This window comes from Amblyomma mixtum, chromosome 7 (assembly GCF_055824585.1).
Source record: "Amblyomma mixtum isolate Tamu chromosome 7, ASM5582458v1, whole genome shotgun sequence".
Taxonomy (NCBI): Eukaryota; Metazoa; Arthropoda; class Arachnida; order Ixodida; family Ixodidae; genus Amblyomma; species Amblyomma mixtum.
Genome location: NC_143018.1, coordinates 44261549 through 44282791, shown reverse-complemented (window position 1 = coordinate 44282791; position 21243 = coordinate 44261549). Strand labels below are relative to the sequence as shown.

Genomic DNA, 21243 nt, shown 5'->3' with positions numbered 1-21243 from the left:
GCCGCGGTGGCTCGGTCGTTACGGCGCTGGTCTGCTGACCCGAAGGACGCGGGTTCAATCCCGGCCGCGGCAATCGAATTTCGAGGGAGGCGAAATTCTAGAGGCCCGTGTACTGTGCGATGTCAGTGCACGTTAAAGAACTCCAGTTGGCTGAAGTTTCCGGAGCCCTTCACTACGGCGTCCCTCATAGCCCGAGTCTCCTTGGGACGTCAGAACCCATAAACCAAACGATTTCCAGTAAATATATTTTTCATGTTGCTTTAAATGGTGCTCGGGGTCATATTTGTATGCATTTTCAGTGGACAGTTATGACTCACGCTCAGCGGACATATTTGACTGGGTTTTTTAGGGACCCGCTAGAAAATGTTTGAGATTGGAAATTGTTGTAAATATATTATTTTGCAAGTTCCTATATCACGAGGCCTCAATTTCTACAAAACTTTTGTGCGAAACAAAGGGCATCTGAGAAAGGGTTAAATTTTTCGTATTTGAAGGAACCTGATGTTGCCAAACTTGTAACAGAAAAAAGATAAGTATTTTTTTTTAGCACCTGACAGTACATACGAGGGGGTACCCAAAAGAAACCGGTCTAAATTTTTTGGTCGGCAAAGCTTTTGTGGTAACGCGTTTTGCCACTAGGAGCGCATAGAACGAACATTCCAGAGTCAGTTAGCCGAGTGCCATCGTTGAAGGAGGTCAGACTAGTTTAGGCAGAGTTTTAGAGTGACGACCGTTTTGTGTGAATGTCGTTTTTGCAATGGCTGATTTTCGTGAACAGCGTGCGCCGGTGAAATTCTGATTTTTGCTCGGAAAAAGTTGAATGGAAACTCTTGAAATATTGCCGCGTCTACAACAATAGCCGCTCGGCGGCTGTTCGGCACGCAGCTCGTGCGCCACGCGGTTCGCTGCTGAAGAAGACGAAGCTCGACGTTCCATCCTGGCCGTCTCGGTGTGCGCTGGCATCATCTCGGTGTTGGCGTTCCTCTGCCGTCTGGACGCGGCGCTACCTGTACCAACTGCTACGTGACACTGGTGGAGGTGCTGGGCGAAGCTCCGCCACCTGATGCAAGGTGTGAAGGACCAACTCTTCGCTGGTTGGGTCCGGAATCCCCCGCAGACGGTAGCCGACTTCATCAAAGAGGCGACCGCCATTGAGCGGGCCTTGCATCAACGCTGCCGCCGAAATGACTCCTTGTGCGGTGAGCCAAGCGCCAGTGCGGCTTCTTTGAGCGTGTCCAGCGACAATGCGTCGCTGCGCGAGCTCATACGCGCTGTGGTCCGTGAAGAGCTGCAGAAACTGACCCTTGCCTCGTCTGACCCGACGGCTGCGGCTCTTACCGAGGTTGTGCGCGACGAGATTCGTCAAGCATTTTCACCGCCTCCTCCAGTCATGCCGGAGCCACGCCCCATGAGCTACGCCGCGGCTCTCCGTTCCGAGTTGCCACCTGTGCAACGCTTGCCGTACCACCCGCCGCCGCCAACCGCTCCGCCACCGTCATTCTACCAGCGGCCTCAGCGAGGACCTGCCATGCGTCCACCGGCCCGGAAGGCGGCTGTATGGCGCACTTCTGATCAGCAGCCGCTCTGTTACCATTGCGGGGAAGCCGGCCACCTGTATCGCCGTTGCCCATACCGTGAAATCGGCCTCCGGGGTTTCCCACGTGACGCTCCTTGTCCCCGTTTCGGTGAGCGACCCCAAGAAATAGAGGAGTACCTTGCTGCCCATGACACCACATCTAACCGCCGACCCCGATCTCCGTCTCCCGCACGCGTCACATCGCCCAGCCGCCAGGCTTTCTCAGATGGACTGCGGGGCCGGTCTCCAAGCCCGCGCCGGGGAAACTGAAAGCGGCGACCTCAGGGGGGAAGGTTGCTGACAGCGGATATAACGAAGACCCCCGAACGCCGCCGGAGCGCGATGCCCAGATCCCGATGCCGCCGCAGCACGATTCTGTGAACCCGAGTTTCCCTGACACCGATGCAGTTAGCGCCGACCTCCGCATTCACGTTGACGGGCACCCAGTGACTGCTTTAGTCGATACAGGCGCGGACTTTTCGATCATAAGCAAGCACCTCGCGGATCGCCTCAGCAAGGTAAAGACAGCCTGGGATGGACCTCAAATTCGTACTGCTGGGGGTCACCTCATGACGCCTGTCGGAAGATGCACTGCTCGAGTCACCATTGCCAATTCTGCTTTTGTTGGCACTTTTGTTGTTCTGCCGCACTGCTGCAAAAACCTGATCCTCGGAATGGACTTCTTGCGTGAGCATGGTGCCATCATAAACCTTCCTGATCGTCTGGTAACATTTTCGACCCCTGGAACGATTCCAGCCGACACCGAACCACGCAGAGTGGCCCTACGCATAATCGACGCCGATGTGACCGTCCCTCCGCGATCCTGTGCCCTCGTTACCGTCATTTGTGACGACCTGTGCAGTGCTGACGGCGTAGCAGAACAGAACACTGCGCTTGTACTCTCTCATGGGGTCTGCGTCGCCAGAGGTATCGTCACGCTACGGAACGGCCTGGCAGATGTCCTTCTAACGAATTTCGGGACCGAACGGCAACACATCGCCAAGGGCACTGCGGTCGCATACTTCGAGGGCATCGCCGAAATTAACGACTGCCTTGCCCTCCAGAGCGAAACGTCCAATTCTTGCACACCTCAGCTGATCCTCGACGTGAACCCAGGCTTACCCCCAGCCGATAGGGAGAGCCTAGTCGGCCTACTGCATCAGTTCCAAGACTGTTTCTCGTCTACGTCGGCAGTCAAACAGACGCCTCTCGCTAAGCACCGCATCATTACGGACTGCAGTACCCGACCAATTCGGCAAAACCCATACCGTGTCTCACTGCGGGAGCGTGAAGCCATAGCTGAACAAGTCAAAGAGATGCTGCAGGATGGTGTTATTCAGCCGTCGAGGAGCCCGTGGGCTTCGCCTGTGGTTTTGGTTAAGAAGAAGGATGGTAGTCTGCGATTTTGCGTTGACTACCGGAAGCTTAACCAGGTTACCAAGAAAGACGTCTACCCGTTACCACGCATTGACGACTCTCTTGACCGGTTGCGGCACGCGCGCTGCTTTTCTTCGCTGGACTTAAAAAGTGGTTACTGGCAGATCGAAGTTGACGAGCGGGATCGCGAGAAGACAGCGTTCGTGACGCCGGATGGCCTTTATGAGTTCAAGGTCCTTCCTTTCGGTTTGTGTTCAGCTCCAGCAACATTTCAGAGAATGATGGACGCTGTTTTGTCGGGCCTGAAATGGCAGACGTGCTTGGTATACCTGGACGACGTTGTTGTATTTTCGCCAACGTTCGAAGAACACCTCCAGCGCCTCTTGACCGTGCTACAGGCTATACGATCTGCCGGCCTGACGTTGAAGCCCGAGAAATGCCACTTTGGTTATGAGGAGCTCCTTTTCCTGGGCCATGTCGTCAGCCATCGTGGAGTCCGGCCGGATCCTGCTAAAACAGCTGCCGTCGCCAACTTTCGCACTCCTTCGGACAAGAAAACGGTCCGGCGTTTTTTGGGCCTTTGCGCGTATTACCGGCGGTTCATTGCCAACTTTTCCCGACTTGCTGCACCGTTGACGCATCTTACAAGAGAGGACGTCCCATTCACGTGGACAGAACAGCAGCAGCAGGCATTTGATGAATTACGGCGACGCTTGCAAACCACGCCTGTCCTTGGTCATTTCGATTCTCGTGCGGAGACTCTCGTCCACACAGATGCCAGCAACGTGGGTCTCGGTGCTGTACTCGTCCAGTGGCAGGACGGCGCTGAGCGCGTAATAGCATACGCCAGCCGCACTCTGTCTCGTGCCGAATCTAATTATTCCACGACCGAAAAAGAATGCCTTGCCGTGGTATGGGCTGTGACAAAATTTCCACCTTACCTGTACGGCCGACATTTTCAAGTTGTAACCGACCACCACTCTCTCTGCTGGTTGACGAACTTACGGGATCCCTCTGGCCGCCTTGCGCGTTGGAGCTTACGCCTTCAGGAGTTTGACATGTCCATCGTCTATAAATCAGGGCGCCAGCACAACGATGCGGACTGCTTGTCCAGATATCCAGTCGAGGCTGCGCGCGACGACGACGAACCGGACTTTTCTCTCATCGCAGCCGTAGACGCAGCGACTATTTCCAGTCAGCAACGTGAGGACCCGGCGCTGAAACCTCTCATCGACTTCCTGGAAGCACGTAACGAGGAGGTTCCCCAGCCCTTCGCAAGAACCCAGTCCTCCTTTTGTCTGCGCAACAACGTGCTGTACAAAGCCAACTTTTCTCCAACCGGAAGCGACTACCTCCTCGTCGTTCCAGCGAATCTCCGTGAAGAAATCTTGCAGGCGTGTCACGACGAGCCCACCGCAGGTCACCTCGGCTACGCCCGCACTCTGGCTCGGATCAAAAAGAGCTATTACTGGCCTAAGCTTGCGGCGACTGTACGACACTATGTGCGCACGTGCCGTAATTGTCAACGACGAAAAACACCCCCTGTCAAGCCAGCTGGACTTTTACATCCCGTTCAAGTGCCCAGACTCCCGTTTGAGCAAGTTGGCATGTACCTTCTCGGCCCTTTTCCAACTTCATCTTCGGGAAACCGGTGGATTATCGTCGCTACTGATTACCTTACGCGCTACGCTGAAACCAAGGCCCTCCAGCGCGGCACAGCAGCCGAGGCTGCGAAATTTTTCGTGGAACGCATCGTCCTCCGGCATGGCGTTCCAGCACTAATTATCACGGATAGAGGCACCGCTTTCACTGCCAAACTCTTGGAATCCCTCATGCGGCTGAGTGGCACTACTCACAGGAAGACAACCGCCTACCATCCCCAGACGAATGGCCTGACCGAGCGCCTCAACAAAACTCTCGTCGACATGCTGTCCATGTATGTTGACGTTGAGCATCGATCTTGGGACAATATCCTGCCATATATTACTTTCGCGTATAACACGGCTCAACAGGAAACCACGCGGAGGACGCCCTTCTGTCTGTTGTACGGCCGCGAAGTGTCGACAATGTTGGAAGCAATGCTGCCCCATGATGGCCGCGACCCCGACGTTGGCGCCGAGGAGTTCACGCTTCGCGCAGAAGAAGCTCGACAACTTGCAAGAGTGCGCATCCTGAACCAACAAGACCGTGACGCCCGACGTTACAACCGCCGCCACAGACTGATGACGTTCGCCCCGGACGACAAAGTGTGGGTATGGACCCCCATTCGACGCCGTGGCCTTTCCGAAAAACTGCTCAAGCAGTATTTCGGCCCCTACCGAGTTCTCCGTCAGCTAAGCGACGTAACCTATGAAGTCCTCCCTGACGGGGCTTCCCGGACTACTCGCCGTCAGCAGAGACCAGAGATTGTTCATATAGTGCGGATGAAGCCCTATTTTTCGCGAGACATTCAGTGACTACGTGCTGTGCGTTACTCTGTTTTTTTTTGTTTCTTTCTCCCTATTTTCTTGTTAAAGCATCGGGCCGATGCTCTTTCCGAGAGGGAGGGTAATGCCGCGTCTACAACAATAGCCGCTCGGCGGCTGTTCGGCACGCAGCTCGTGCGCCACGCGGTTCGCTGCTGAATAAGACGAAGCTCGACGTTCCATCCTGGCCGTCTCGGTGTGCGCTGGCATCATCTCGGTGTTGGCGTTCCTCTGCCGTCTGGACGCGGCGCTACCTGTACCAACTGCTACGTGACAATATTATGAAAGACCTACAAGGACGATGCTATGGGGACAACTCAAGTGTTCCTGAATCGAATCCTGAATCAAAGCAACAATCATGCCAATGGAAAACTTCAAATTCACCTCGCCTCAAGAAAGCTCGTCAGGTGAAACCAAACCTCAAAACAATGGTGATTTGTTTTTTCGGCCTGAGAGGGGTCGTCCATTGAGAATTTGTTCCGCAGGGTCAGACAGTTAGCCAGGCTTTCTACTTGGATGTTTTGAAAAGATTGGGCAACAGTGTGCGGTGGAAGCGGCCAGATTTGTGGCGGTCGGGTGACTGGTTTTTCCATCATGGCAATGCCCCTGCTCACACAGCCCTGTCTCTACGACAATTTTGGACCAAAAATGGCACGACCCCTATTCCTCAACCCTGATACTCTCCCGACCTTGCCCCGTGCTACTTTCTTTGTTTCCTAGAAAGAAAAAATAGGTGAATGGAAAGCGTTTCGCTGATGTTGCTGAGGTGAAGAAAAAAACGACGGAGGCACTGTCAAGCATAACAAAAGATGAATTTAAACAATGTTCTGAAAAATGAAATGAAAGATTCGACAAGGGTATCTTTGCAAGTGGGGAATACTTCGAAGGAGATTGAAGGTCTGTGCTTAAAATGTGAACAAATAAGTTCAAACAAAAATAAGTCCGGTTTCTTTTGGGTACCCCCTCGTATTGGCGACTTTCACTGTCTCTAGGGGGTGCTTCAGTTTATGTAATGCGGCGCTGCGCTACAGAGAACTACTTCTGGGCGCAACCCATATACGTAGATGCATTTGTTCTTAAATTTCACGATAAACTCGCCGATGTTTGCGGATGGTGACGGCCTCGCGTAAGTGTTAGTCATTGTTTCGTTGTTTCGTTGTTGGACTGTGTAAAACGACAAAACGGTAGCACAGGAAGAAAATGTTGAGTGGAGCGTGCATTGAATGGCGCGAGCGGTAAACGGTGGACGCACACTTCGGAGAGAAGTCAAAACCATAACATCGACACTGAGGATCTGTGCAACGGGTTGATGACAGACTTTTAAAAGTACAATTTTTTCTTTGCATTTAGGACTACATGTTAGCAAGACTGAGCCGACTGTCATGTGGCTTGCTCATTAAACGAGCTGGGAACATTCTCACTCTCCACTGAATTTTCACTGTTCTAGCTGCCCACGTTTTTCGTTTCCTCGTGCTCATAAATTTGGATGACCACTTGCTACTTTAGATAAAACTAATTTTTAATCTGATGTACTGGTCAAAAGCGAAACTTTCTTGTCAGAGAAAGGTTGCCTTGACAAGTGGAAAACCAGCGGAAAGGACGCGTTCACAAGCAGGAGAAGTACAGAAGACAACGCTGGAATAAATAAATTTCCAGCGTTGTCCTGTGTAATTCTCCTGCTTGTGAACGCGTCCTTTCCGCTGGTTTTCCACTTACCATGCACCAACTGGCCCAACAAGCTACGCTTCTTCAATAGGTTGCCTTGACGCTCTTTTTTCTTGTCACACGGTGTTCGTTACCAAGCCAAGTCACGCCCTCCGCATCTGATCCAATATGTGATTCTTCAGCCAGAGGACATCTATTACACAGCGAATGGTGCACTTGTTTATACTCCGTGACGTAATCTTGGACACTTTTTTTCTGTAATGATACCACTGGAACGGCGAACCATGTGGCATCCCTCGCGTCGCTGTGCCTTCTTTCGAATGGTGCAATTTTAGCGCCTGTCAAGGTCGCTCGTCTTGTTTACGAGTACAATCGTCCCTCAGAAGTCTGCCCGCGGCGTTGCCTCGGCAATCACGGCAACAGAAGGAAGAAGCGCTCGCGAGGTGTTGCATTACGAGGTCGCCCCAGGCGTTTCCGTCGCCGCCAAGCGACTTGTATATAAATCGCCGCCACAAAATTAAAGAAAGGAACGGTTAATTGAGTCGTCCGTCGGTGAATACATCAGAGCAGCCAGAGACGGCGCGAATGTGACCAACCAAACAAGACCTCGCTGCGTCTGTCCACGCGGGAACTGCTTGGCAAGTAAGAAAATACTCGCCGTCTTTGCATAGGTGCCTACAATATACAGGGTATTTATGGTAATCAGCAGAGCAGAATGGTCGGTCAGTTGGTATGGTATGTCGAAGAAGAAAAACCAGCCAAAAAAGACGAACACACAAGGAGAGAACAACACAGGACAAAGGCTGGTTCGTCTTTTTTGGCTGGTTTTTCTTTTTTGTTATGGCAATCAGGACCACGCTTTCAAGCAAACAAAAACAGCGTACTCTACAAATATCCGACTACTGTACGATTTTAGGCGATCCTCCTAATCAGGTAAGAATATTTCTATGTGTATAGGTTGCAAATTAATCAAGATAGTTCAGCTGCCTTTCTTACAGTTCAGTAAAATTTCCAATACAAAACTTTCAGAAGCAGAAACATGGAGGATAACGAAAAGGGTTCAACTTAAGGACAAAGCAGCGAACTATGGAAAGGAAAAGGGTAGGTGTAAAGTTAAGAGACAGGATGGTCAGATAAAAAACGCTGGTCAGAGAACAGTTCAGAGAACAAACGCCGGTTAATGACATCCTAGTCGAAATCAAGAGGAAGAAATGGGCTTGGGCAGGGCAAGTAATGCGAAGGCAAAATAACCGCTGGTCCCTAAGAGTAACTTGCTGGATTCCAAGAGGAGGCAAGCGTCGCAAGCAGGGGGCGGCGGAGTGTTGTGTACGCAAGTGAGCGTGATAGACTAATCGCTCATTTCGTCTAATAAGGAAAACAATTTGTGCATTCAAGAACTTTCGCCTCCATTCGTTGCTATCTTTCATACAGATTCAAACAAAACAGCATTGTAGAACACATTTCACACCACATCGCTAATATTTATGCAGAATGTACAAGGACCCAACTAAGTGCCGCAAGCAAAACCACTTTTCGAATCGGTCGCGACAGCGCTCGAATTCAGTATGTTGAGATTACGTGCTAGTGTATGGCTCTACTTAAGCCACTATGTTACTATAGCATGCCCTCGCCAGCCGTCTTGTGATGGAGGCTGGCTCCTTCAGCATTATCTGCATCGCTGGAACAAACTAGATGACCAATTCTTAAACTTCTTCGAGTGATCGTACGCCATCCGAGCATTTCAGCGCTCGAGCGGTCATTATTCCAGTACGTTTCGCTCGGGTGATAAAACAAACAAATTGCTTTCTTGTTCGCGAGAAAACTTTGAAGAGACACTGAAGCTTTTCCTTTAGGGTATGGAAGGACAGGGTTTATGGGTTAATTAATGCCCCTATGCAGGGTGTTTCATCCAAGACTTCGCACAATTTTTAAAATAGGCTTTTTTTTATATAGATTAGCGATTTTTTTCGTCACATCCTTGTCAGCGGTGTAGTGCAGCAGAAACGAGATAAGACGTGAAGGCTGGTTAACAAATATTGAATAGTCAACTTCTAGCTATTACTGGTAGTCTCTTTATTTCATGACAAGTGTATAGCTTATCGTAAGCAATATCCATATAAGTTTGTAGAATTTCAAAAACGCAGTTACCTTTGGCGCTGTGGCCCAACAAATTTGGTCTATTTCGACGAGTTACGTGCTCTGGAGAGGTTGCTTGCCTAAAAGCTTCTCTAAAGCGCATGTATTTTGGCGCGATGCAGCCGCATCGAGGGTAACCGCGTTTTCGGAACTCTAAAAACTGATGAGGATATTACTTACGGTGGGCTACACGCCTCTCAATAATTAAGGAGCCTAAAAGTAATAGCATAGTCCTGCAAGTTAGCACGCCTTAGCTGTATTCTTATGTACAGTCTTTGTCAAAAGTATACAGCCCAAGGGGTCTGCTTCTGAGCCCTGCTGCGTGGCTCCTCTTGCATACCCAGGGGCTCTAATCTCACGAAGACGGGAGGAACTTGAATCCTCGACCCGCCCAGACTTAGGACAGTCAAGTGTGCTAAAGAGCCCCGCTACAGGGCTAGGAAGCAAACCCCTTGGGCCGTATATTTTTAACAAAGACTGTACTTCACCGCTGACAATGCTATGGCGAAAAAAGCGCTCTACTAACTCAAACAACCATATTTTTAAAAATTGCGTAAAGTCCTAGGTGAAACACCCTGTATATGGAACTGGTCGTTCTCGACTTTACAATATTTCATTCCTGGGAGTCCGCGTACCACACCCTGCGCAGTGGTGCCGCAGCTAAGCTATGCTCCACTACCCTCGGATGGTAAGTGCTGCCACCGGTGGGTCTTATGCGAACCGGGTTGCTCTTCCCGAACAACCTCTCGCGACCAGTCATTAATTTAACTGCCACCTGCCACGGTGGTCAGTTTGCTCACTATCCGGTGGGCAGGTTAGGATGACGTCACAAGGCCACGTGACCTAGGTGGCCCACTTAGGTTGCTTATTCGGCGATTTTTCGTTCACAACGCCGACGACGCAGGATTTTTGGCAGAACAGGAGCCTTAATGCTGTCACCTTAAAATGCGTGGCCACCCAACTACACACTCAGAAAAAGCAATCCGCTTACAGTCAGTTGCACGCAGCAGACTCTGCCAGAATTTGTCGTCTGTAACTTCTCTGTTTGCGCAGATTTGTGCGGGTTTAACGTCCCATTGGGAGGGGACGCTGTGGCGGAGGGCTCCGACTTAATTTAGACCACCCGGAGTTTTTTTTTTTTTTAATGCGATGATATCCCACAGCATACGGATGTTTTTGCGTTTCGCCTCCATCGAATTAAGGCCGCCGGAGTCGCGCTCCAACCCTCGACCTTGAGATAACCAGCCGAACTCCGAAGCCATTGAGCCACAGCGGCGGGTCCTTCTGCAACCAAAAGAAACATATGCCACTGTTCTTCTTGGACTGATCAATGTATTTCCACAGTGCAACAACTCAGTGTCAACGAGAAAAACGCGGCGAATAGGCGAATATTCAATACACATAACCTAATCTATACAGCAACGCGCCGCCAGCAAGCGATGTTTTGCCAGACAAGTCAAGCGACATCTTCTCTGATACGTTATCCGTGACTTGGGGAGGGAGACGTCTCTTGTGACTCGAATGTCACACGTGTTTAACCTCGGGACTCCATATTAGTTACTCTTCTTTATGCTGCAATGACACCGCTGAAACGGTGAAGGCGCCCATATCGCTCGTATATATGTCTGCCTTTTTCAAAGGGTGCATTTTTATCGCCCCGCAAGGTCATCCATCTTGTTTTCGGTAGCGCCGCAGAAGCCTGCTTGGCGCGTCCCCTCTGCAATCACCACAAGAGAAGGAGGGTTAAAGAGGCGTTGCAGTACAAGTGGGTCAGCGCTTCTCAGCCTTAACCCAATTCCTCTCGCCCCCAAGCCATCTGATATTCTCAGCCCTGAAATATAACATCCGAAATAGCGCGTCTTTAGTCGTTGGTCGCTGAAGACATCAGTCCCGCTGACCCGAATGTGACCAAGCAGACCATGGCCCACTTCACTTGTCGCCGTGGGAATAGCTTGAAAAGTAAGAACAGAGATGTACCCCCTGTGCCAAAAGTAACTGAGCTACGGTGTTTCCTTTTCAGCCATATAGCGAAGCCCTTACGGTACTCCTACAGACCTAACTGTCCAGAAACAGGAGGAAAAGTGTTCTTGCTTAACACACCTTTTGGGCTGAAAGGAATTGCCATATGTGTCTTGCTACACGGCTAAGAAACGAAATTCGTTGATCGGTCGCATAAGGTGCCTGCAATATAAGGGCGTTTCAGCTAATGCCATGCCAAACGTTCAAGGGGAGAGAGAGAGGAAAAAAAGCCTTCAATGCATAGAATGGTTGGGTGGGCCCCCATTCCTAGAGCCCATTGACTTCTTTTATCGCCTCTCCTGTCCGATTCACCAGCGAAAGCCTGTCATCCGAATGTGAGCTGGACGGCGCCGCCTCCCAGTCCTCAGTTGTTGGGTTATTGATTCTTTGTATAGCTGGGTTTTTCTGGCATGCCCATGCCATATGGTATGAGTCAGCCACTTCACCGCAGAAGGCACAATGCGGATCGTACGAATTTGGAAACATATAGCTGAATTTGACAGGATTTATATAAGTATTCGATTGCAATTTCCTTAAAATGACCCGTTGCTCCCTGTTTAGGTTTTTGTGCGGTATCGGCGTATACTTTCTTCGCTAGTAGCAACTGTTCGAGTAAATCCCTATAGCTTAATAGTGGTTCCTTGGTCAGGGGGGGGGGGGGGGGAATGCGCGCTCTGGGCATATCAGACCACTCCTGAGTTGTAGGCAGAACCAGGTCAAAACATTTTAATGTGCGCAATTAGATAATTAAAGAAGATAAATAAGTTATCCTGTTAAATTCACCGTTATCGTAACTTTTTAAATGTCATTGTTGCTCAGCGTTTTCAACAATTTTCATTTGTTTTCTTCAAATTAATTTCGGCGTAGTTAATTTTTTGAACCTTAAAATGAAGCCGAAAGATTACCAAATATAGGCTTACTACACGCTCGCGATGTCACCTCCCTCAAGTGAGGCTGTATTGAAGGAACTCGGTTACACAAAGCAGCCGTGAATAAGCAGGTAAGCGGTCGCAGTGATGATTCCGGACAGTTCATTTTCTTGGAATCACGATGCTGCACCTGGAGTTCAACCAAACCGTAGTTGTTTAGTAGAGTAGCACACATAATTTCGTACATTCGATCATGGTCGCCAGGTCGTATTTACGACATTTTCATTTACTTTAATCACGTATGTTACGATCACCTCAACGTTGCGCTGTCCGCACCAACCGCACAGCATGCTCGCAGTTCATGGCTTCATACCCAACCATTGTGGACAAAAGCGTTTCTGAACTGGAACCAGTTTATGAGCGCAGTTTTTTCCATATATTGTAAGATTTCACTATAACAATTAATATATACGCAGATGTCCCTTCGGCAGGCTTGGATTTTTTTTGCTATTAACGTATTTGCTGCCATCAAAAGAGTTCCCCTTTGGTTCTCTACGGCAGGCTTAACTGCTCGATGTGAGTGATGGAAACACTGCAAAACAATGATTTTGGCTGCACATCGGAAGAATGGGCCATTACCTTCAATATTCCCATAACTGTATTTTACAATTTTCCAATTTTGAAAATTATTGTCCAAGAATGTTTGACGTGTAAACCAAACCCGTTTGCGTCCCGAGGCGAAATATAAACGAGGGCTGTGTCTGACACGCAGGAATGGCTCTTGGCCCAGTGGCGTTGCTTCCACTCCTGGCGCTCGTTGCAGTGAAGGTGGTCGCCACCAGTGATCGACCACGGAGGACACGAATCTCTGGGCCTCCTGAGGACGTCGAGGTGATTAACGGCATCCTTTAGTTCTCGCACTTTCTCTCGTAACTGCTACCCGCTCTAGGGCAGCGCATAAGTTCCTCACAAAGTGTTAACGCATGAGTATTAGAGGGGACATGTAGCGGACAAAGAGAAGCCCTGCGTGAAGCCCTGAACTTTATAAACAGAAATGAGTAAAAAGGGAGGAAAGTTGTCCTCTAGCGTACACCCTTTAGAAAGAGGAATGCGCTAGAGAACAGCTTACCCCTTTTTACCCCAATGTAGATGTATTCGTGCTTATAGTGTAGGATTGAAGCCTTGCCCACCGGATTGTGAGAAAACTACCCACCGTGGCGGGTGGCAGTTAAATTAATAATTGGTCGCTAAAGGTTGCCCGGGCAGAGCAGCCTTAGTCTCCCAATGCCCCACCGGTGGCAGCACTTGCCACTGCAAAGCAGTGGCGCATCGCTTAACCGCTGCACCACCGCATCAGGAGTGGTATGAGGGCTCCCAGCGATCTATGAATGTAAAGTAGAGAATGACCGATGTCGCGTGGTGATGAGAACTAAGAACGCTAAGAACGAAAAATAAAATAAATTAAAACGAAATCGGTGTGCGTTGTCAATGGCCGTAGTTCGTAATGGCGACCGCTCATGCATTTCCGTCGTGTAGCCTGAGCGAGTGCCTTTGAGATTTTTCTTTGAAAATTCATTAATTTATTAACTTCTTTATTTTGTTATCGCCATATCTACAAGTCGCCCGCAAAGGCATTAGAACTTAGTGGATGATAACAGAGCTGGGTAGCGATTAATCAATTCGCGTAAAAAAAAGCGCTATTTCCAATAAAAATAACGAAACAGTCTTTACGTCTCTGATGCCACACGTTGCAAAGAAAACTGCCCGCAGCTGGAATGTAAGAAAACAAAAACAGGTCTTAACACATAGCCCTATATAATGTTATAATCCTTTTAGTGCGCTAGAACTTATAGTGGGCATTCCCCGCATTTTGGCGTTGTGTGTTTGTTTGTCCGTCTGTCTTCGCTGTCCTCTCGATGAACTTCGGGCAATACCCTAACCGATAACATCCCAGCACAGCTATTGGGAGTAAACTTTCTCCTGAGGTTTCGTCTGACGGCTACATCATTTGACTACCATTTTTCTTTTTTTTTTATGGCGATAGCATATCCTTCCAGAAGCATAGCTCTAAATACGGCCATTTGTGCGTCGTATATTGAATCATCCAGCTGATGAAAATGGAAGGATAAATTATAAATGACTTTTGACCACACACGAATACCACAACATATCCCCCCCCCAAAAAAAAAAAACGAAAACTGCATAAACCTAAAAATCTGACACCTGGCTATAACCGACACCCTGAAGGCGGTGTAGAGTCACGATGGGTATATGTGAAGACCTGAGAGAATATGCATAATTTACAAGGCTGGGAATTCGTTGCAAGCGCTGTAGGCATATTCCATAGAAAGATCTGATGAGAAAATGGCACGATGGAAACAGTCCATTACTGACCGGCTTGTTTACAGACGTCCACTACACCGATTATTGGTTTGGTTTATGGGTGTTTAAGGTCTGCAGGCAACAAGGGACGCTGTAGTGAAGGGCTCCGATCACCTGGGGTTCTTTAACGTGCACTGACATCGCACAGCACACGGGCCTCTGGAATTTCGCCTCCATAGAAATTCGACCGCCACGGCCGGCATCAAACCCGCGTCTTTCGGGTCAGCAGCCGAGCGCCATAAACACTGGGCCACTGCGGAGGCGACTACACCGATGACATCGGGAAGATTCCCTCGAACAATATTCGCTGGTGAACACTTGCGGGCTCTGGTTGGTCATGCAGGTAGTGGCCGGCGGGAGTGCAAGGTTCCGCTGCAACGTTATATCGGACCCTGATCTGGACACGACCATACAATGGCTGTTCAACGGCGAGCCCATAGACTTCCACGCCGATCCTCGCCTGGTGCGTTTGAATGACAACAGCCTCCTCGTGTCCCCCGCAACTGCGCTCGACTCGGGCGTCTACACGTGTGTGGCAAACACCTCGGTGGACAGCGACCGCGCGCAGGCCAGCCTCTCCGTACAAGGTACGTGCTTAACTGCTTCTAGACTTGTGGTTTGGTTTGGTTTGGTTTGGTTTATGGGGTTTAACGTCCCAAAGCGACTAAGGCTATGAGGGACGCCGTAGTGGAGGGCTCCGGAAATTTCGACCACCCGGGGTTCTTTAACGTGCACTGACATCGCACAGTACACGGGCGTCTAGAATTTCGCCTCCATCGAAATGAGACTGCCACGGCTGGGATTGAACCTGCGTCTTTCAGGCCAGCAGCCGAGCACCATAACCACTGAGCAACCGCGGCGGACTATACACTTCTGAGTGCTTATAGGAAGGGGTACATTAACCATACATTCCGCATTCTGTTGTTGCCGAATGATGCGTGATACATAAGCAAACCTGGATCGTCACGCAAATTCGCTTGCTGTCAGGAAATAATTTATTACAAAAATTTCCCCCATTTACTATTTACATCGCTTTCAGTTGCCGAACAGCGGCTGTGACGTCTTAAGTAAATATGAAATCCTATAAAGCACCAACCAAACAAATGCAAAATAATAGCTTTTTCTTCACTCGATATCGTTCCAGCGCCCGCACTCTAAGGAGAAAGGAGTAAAAGGAAGTAAACTGTCTTCTAGCGCACACATTTTTATAAAAGGGTGTGCTCTAGAAGTCGGTTTACTTCCTGTTTGATCCCATATAGAATTAATAGTGTTTATGTGTGTGGAAAAAGTTAGCGCAAGAATTGAAGCGAATTAAAACCACAATGAATGGAAAACTTCATTATGCAAGCGACCTTGGACCGTTCAAGGTCTCAGGACCACCGCACAGCCCTCACATTATGCGCATGTGTCCATGCCACGTAGGGCCATGGCCCTGACAAAGCGTCGATTAGAGGAGAGTGGTGCAAAATACAAAAATTTTATTATTTAGCACATTATTACAGATCCCTTCCTTCGTGCGTATTTTAAACATGCAATCATATTAATGAATGTTTGGCTGACATCAGTTGCCAAGTGTGTACTGCATCTGAACTTAAGGCTGATAAGACTGGTATCATCTATAGCAGAGAATAAAAAACGTTAAGCGAGGTCTTGTGATTACGGAATCAGCCATCACGTCCGAAGCGCAACTCAGATTGAGCTTAGCCTCAAAATAATTTTTCGAATTCTGTCTTTGTTACTCCTGTTTCTCCAATACCAAACAAAAAAGAAGCGTAGCGAACTAAGCAAGAAGTCTAATGGCAAAGCATCGACGCTGACATAATTATTGCAGTACTGTTGCTACCTCTACACCAGAAATTCTTGCTCATATTAAGTTATTAATATCTCTCCATCCTTTTTCCTCGGACGTTTTTTTCTGTTCTTACAGATGTTCCCAACGCCCCGGAGGTGCTAGGCGTGGAGTGCGAGAGGGACAAAGCGATTTTACAGTGGAGGCCCAGAGGTGATAACAGGGCACCCATCCTATCCTACGCTGTCCAGTACAACACTTCTTTCACTCCCGACACATGGGAGAACGCCGTCGAGGACATCCCTGCAACTGACACAGAACTTAGGTTCTCGCTGAGCCCCTGGACCAATTACACGTTCAGGATGGTCGCCCGCAACAAGATCGGTCTCTCAGCGCCCTCTCAGCCCCCGTCGCCTATTTGCTCGACGCCCGAAGACGTTCCCTATAAGAATCCGGAAAATGTCGTCGGTAGTGGAGACCGCCCCGACAACCTAGTCATCAGCTGGACGCCTATGCCCTTGATCGAGCACAATGCCCCGGGCTTCTTCTACAAGGTGCTCTGGAAGCGCCTTGACTCTCCTCCAGATGACACGTGGAGCTCGCACATCGTGGAGGACTGGAGGCAGGAGAGACACGTTGTGCACGATCAGCCCACATTCACTCCGTACAGGATCAGGGTAGAAGCACACAACAGCAAGGGACAGGCACAGGCATCTGCTGCAGAAGTGATCGGCTACTCCGGAGAAGACGTGCCTCTTGAGGAGCCCAAGGACTTTAAGCTGGTTCAAGTGATTGGCCCACGGTCAGCGGAGTTCTCGTGGAATCCCGTTAGCGCGGAGTCTGTGCGGGGCCACTTCCGCGGCTACAAGCTACAAATACGGAGGCCCGAGGACGGTGAAGAATGGCTGCGAGAGGTGGTGGTGCCGGCCAGCAAAACCTCAGCGCAGTTAAGTGTGTTTCGCCCTTTCGCACGCAACCTGGTCCGCATCCTCGCGTTCAACGACAAATACAACGGGCCGCCTTCGGGGACCCTCGACTTCCTGATGCCCGAAGGCACTCCCGGGCCTGTCGATGATCTTGAAGGCATCCCGACGGGCTCAACAGGTTTCTACTTGACATGGAAGCAGCCGCAGCAACCGAACGGCGTGTTGACGGGCTACCACATCTACTACCAGGAAGTCAGAGGCAGTTCACTGGAACCAGAGAGGCAGCGATTGCCTCCGGTGCGCGATCCGCTCCAGACGAGAGCCAGGCTAACGGGCCTCAGGCCTAACACCGTGTACCGTATCGCTGTACGGGCTGCCACAGCGCTGGGACCGGGTGAGCGCTACTTTATCGAGCGGCGGACGGGTGACCACTCGGAGCGCATGCCTGACGTACCGGACTTCACGTGGGCCCAGATTCTGGAGAGCAGTGGCAGCGCGAGCATCAAGGTGAGGGGCCGGTCGCGGAACGAGTTTAATGTTCCAGCTCGTCACAGGCTTGGAGAGATTTAAACTTTGCGTTACCCGCAGCTCGTCCGGCTGCTTGTCTGTCGTCCCAGATTTAGCACTAAGCTGTTCTTGACAACAGTGCCATTACTCTGTTAATTGACTTATTCTATCCTCTGCCTCTAAATTACGCCTTTTCAAATAGTTGACGTAATTTTGAAAGCCAAAATACAAAATATAGTAAGTTCTTAGGACTTTCAACTTAACCACGATCGGCTGGCGCACGAGCGTCCTCAGATGCTGTGAAAGAGCTATTGTAGAAGTCGTTGAATTTCTTCAGCGATTATTTCCCTCTTCATGAGAGCTTAAATAGCGTTCACGTCAACGCAACTATCGCCATGACAGCCTGACTCGAAGTATGGTTCTTACCTCATACAGAATCTTGGATTATAGAAGAATATGCGTGTCTATAATAACTAATTACCTGTAGCTAATACCGAAAAGTTGAGGGATGAACGTGTGATCTGAATAACAGCCAAACTTTGACCTCTGAGAATGGCAGAGTTGATTTTCAGCAATGGTTCTATTCGGGCTAGTAGCTCATAGTTCCATTGAACATTGCCCTTTGTGCTGTGCTGCGGTAACAAGAAAACGCTGAAAGCCAGTAAGGAGAAAGAAGACACAATCGTACGGTGGTAGAATTCTTTGAGGGAATTTTTTCATCACTGATTTGAAAACCTTCCCGCGAAACCAGAGATCGTTTTGTGGGGGTCGGTGCAGCTGGATCATATTGCGTACAAAAACTACTCACATCATTCACACTAGCATCTGTCAACTTACACTACTCAGCTCTTATATAATCATTTGCCCTCTTACACTCAGATATAAAACAGTATTTTTTTTTTGCATCCTTCCTGAAAGCACCGGCATCAAACTTATTATCCACACCTCTCATATAGAGTTATCTACCCAAGAATGATCTATTAACTGACTGTTCATGTCGTGCGTGCTTGGGTAGATAACTATATATGAGTGGTGTGGATAATAAGTTGGATGCCGGTGCTTTCAGGAAGGATGTGAAAAAATTCATAAGCATACATGTTACACCATGCACGTAATAATCCTCAAAAGCACAATAAATTTCCATGAAAATTTCTTTTAAACGGTATTAATTGCCTCAGGGCATAAAGAGGGCATGTACTGATGCTTGAAAGAAAATTATGGTTAAATGAATGAAAATATACTGGCCGATGTAATGAAGTCGAAGAGTGCGTGATTATGAGGCCCCTAAGACCAAGCGGTATATGACGAATGATTGTTCGGAGAGAGACCCGCTACCACGAGGTGCCGGATTCTATTCGGCTTCAGGGCCAGACAAACCCATAACACGTGCTGAATATCGCCTTCAGTATTCCTGGATTTGCAGACTGGACACCCGGGACGAAGATACGTCTCGAAATTGAGGACACTTTCGTGTTATAACAGGAGTGAGGGCAACCACCCTGACCAGCATCCTCCGAAGCGCAACTTCCTCTGCTCTGGTATATAATAACGGAGGTGGGAGGGGGGGGGGGGGGGGGGGGGGGGCACACGATGTGATAAGAGCACGTGTACGTCTTCGGAGGTGCTCTTTTCTCGTTAAAGGGAGGGTTTCATCCTCTAGATTTCGGAGCCGAGAGGAAATGGCGAGGTTGGCGTCGCTCGGCATGTTGCAGATTCTGGGCGGCTTTCGTAGCTCAGGAGGACGCGTATGATCAGCAACTATGCAATACAATAAACCCCAAGCCTGAAACTACAATCGTTAGCTTCAAAAAAAAGCTGCTGGATGAGACATAATTTTTTTTTCAATACAAGACAGAAAGACAAACAATAGACAGAGGAAAAAGATGCAACACACGCATTGTCTTTGTTTTGCCTTTTTTCTTCTCATACGTCTTCACGTTCCCACGATAGAGCGGATGGGCTGCCACGGCGAACAGATAGAGTTGGATTGAATGGCATGTCTTAAAACGGTGGCTGATGGTATAGCAGCGGTCAGTGCGCAGTGGTGTGATTGGTTCGCTTGGACTTGCAGGTGACGTGGGTTCCGTCGACGAGTGGCTATCCGGGCAGCGACTTCTACGTGCAGTACCGGCGCAAGGGTGACGAGACCTGGCTGAGAACCGACGTGGAGACACGCGACGAGAGCGTACTTCTCAGCGGACTGGAAGCGGGGGCCTCCTACGAGTTGCGGGTCGTCTCCGTCGATGGCAGATTCGAGACCCCTTCGCGTATTGAGGAGATCCAGACAGGAGGCCTTCGCTAGCGAACGTGTGCATCATAATCTAATAAAACTTGTCCAATACAGATGACATGACTGCAGTAAAACGAAAAAGTATTCATTTCATTTCATGTATTAATACTGTCAGCCTCGAAAGGGGCTTTAACAGGAGTGTAAAAGAGAAAGCAGTCAAAGATCAACAGCAAAACTGGCAGGGCAAAAACAGACACGTGTTGAAAAATACAGGTGTGCAGCAGCTAATAAAAAATCGCTTTTAAACGCCCACAGGATACAAACAAAATGCATCACTTCAGAAACCAGGACGACAGCTCGCTTCAAAAATATGCCTGCCTCTCTGGGTTAGTGCCACACACAAAGTTATCAAAGTGCTGCAAGTATTGAGTTAATAATGTAGACAAAACAGCAGAGTTTGGGAGAGAGTTCCAATTATTGCAGCTTCGAGGAGAGCAACGAAACTTAAAACAATAGTTTCGTATGGTCGGTAATGGGATGAACTTGCTATGACGTTTTATCTGAGAAATTCCCACTGCCAGAATGCCAATTTGTATTTCCCTTCCGAAGGATGATCACCTCTCTTTGGAAGTGGAAAATCCCTCGTATTTACTCTCCACCATAGACAATTATTTTTAATTTTAACGTAAAAGCATTAGAAGCCCGTGGAGCCAGCCAAAATGCTTCGCTGGTCATAAAATTCGCCTATTGGCTGATAGAATTGACGTTGCCAGACCAGAGTATTCTCATTGGCTGGAATGAAGTGACGTCACCAGGCGGTAAGTGACGTCACTTCCGATAAAGTAATCATCATCTGATAATGCTATCGCACTGCCAACATGGAATTAGGCGTCCCTGGGAATTTTTATTTTCACGCTTCGGTTGCCACGTTCGTGTCGCATTTAGCGCTGATCGTACTTACAAAACGTTATGCTGCGACGGCGACGCAGTATATCGCATTTTCAGTGCTTCAAAAATTAACTTCTACAGATTGTGGCGCCATGGAGCGGTGAGACAGCAACCTGAAATCCAACGACTGTTGTTTTCAATGGCGTACAATTTTATTAACTTCATTTTTTCTTTGAGCTCACGAGCTTCTTACACAAGCCTGTGTGTGATTGCACTAAATTTTATTTTTACCGTGACCACGAATCTCTAGTTGATGACAGCTTTAAAAAAAAAAAAACCTGGCGTCGTACATGTAAAACTTGCGCTATAAAACTTTCGGCATTGTCTGCTCGTATAGACTGCTAACACTTGACG

General features: G+C 49.0%; 1 protein-coding gene across 1 annotated transcript in view; it reads left to right on the top strand.

Annotated features, from left to right (window-relative positions):
* LOC149335841 (neuroglian-like) overlaps nucleotides 1–20059 on the top strand; it is a 29187-nt gene extending 9128 nt beyond the window's left edge. The window contains exons 3-7 of the mRNA XM_089554022.1: nucleotides 11101–11178; nucleotides 12880–12998; nucleotides 14833–15076; nucleotides 16417–17711; nucleotides 19783–20059. Of these exons, the coding sequence (XP_089410148.1) occupies nucleotides 11101–11178; nucleotides 12880–12998; nucleotides 14833–15076; nucleotides 16417–17711; nucleotides 19783–20013 (1967 nt within the window). The 3' untranslated portion in view covers nucleotides 20014–20059. The remainder of the gene's footprint in view (nucleotides 1–11100; nucleotides 11179–12879; nucleotides 12999–14832; nucleotides 15077–16416; nucleotides 17712–19782) is intronic.
* The last annotated feature ends 1184 nt before the right edge of the window (nucleotides 20060–21243 follow it).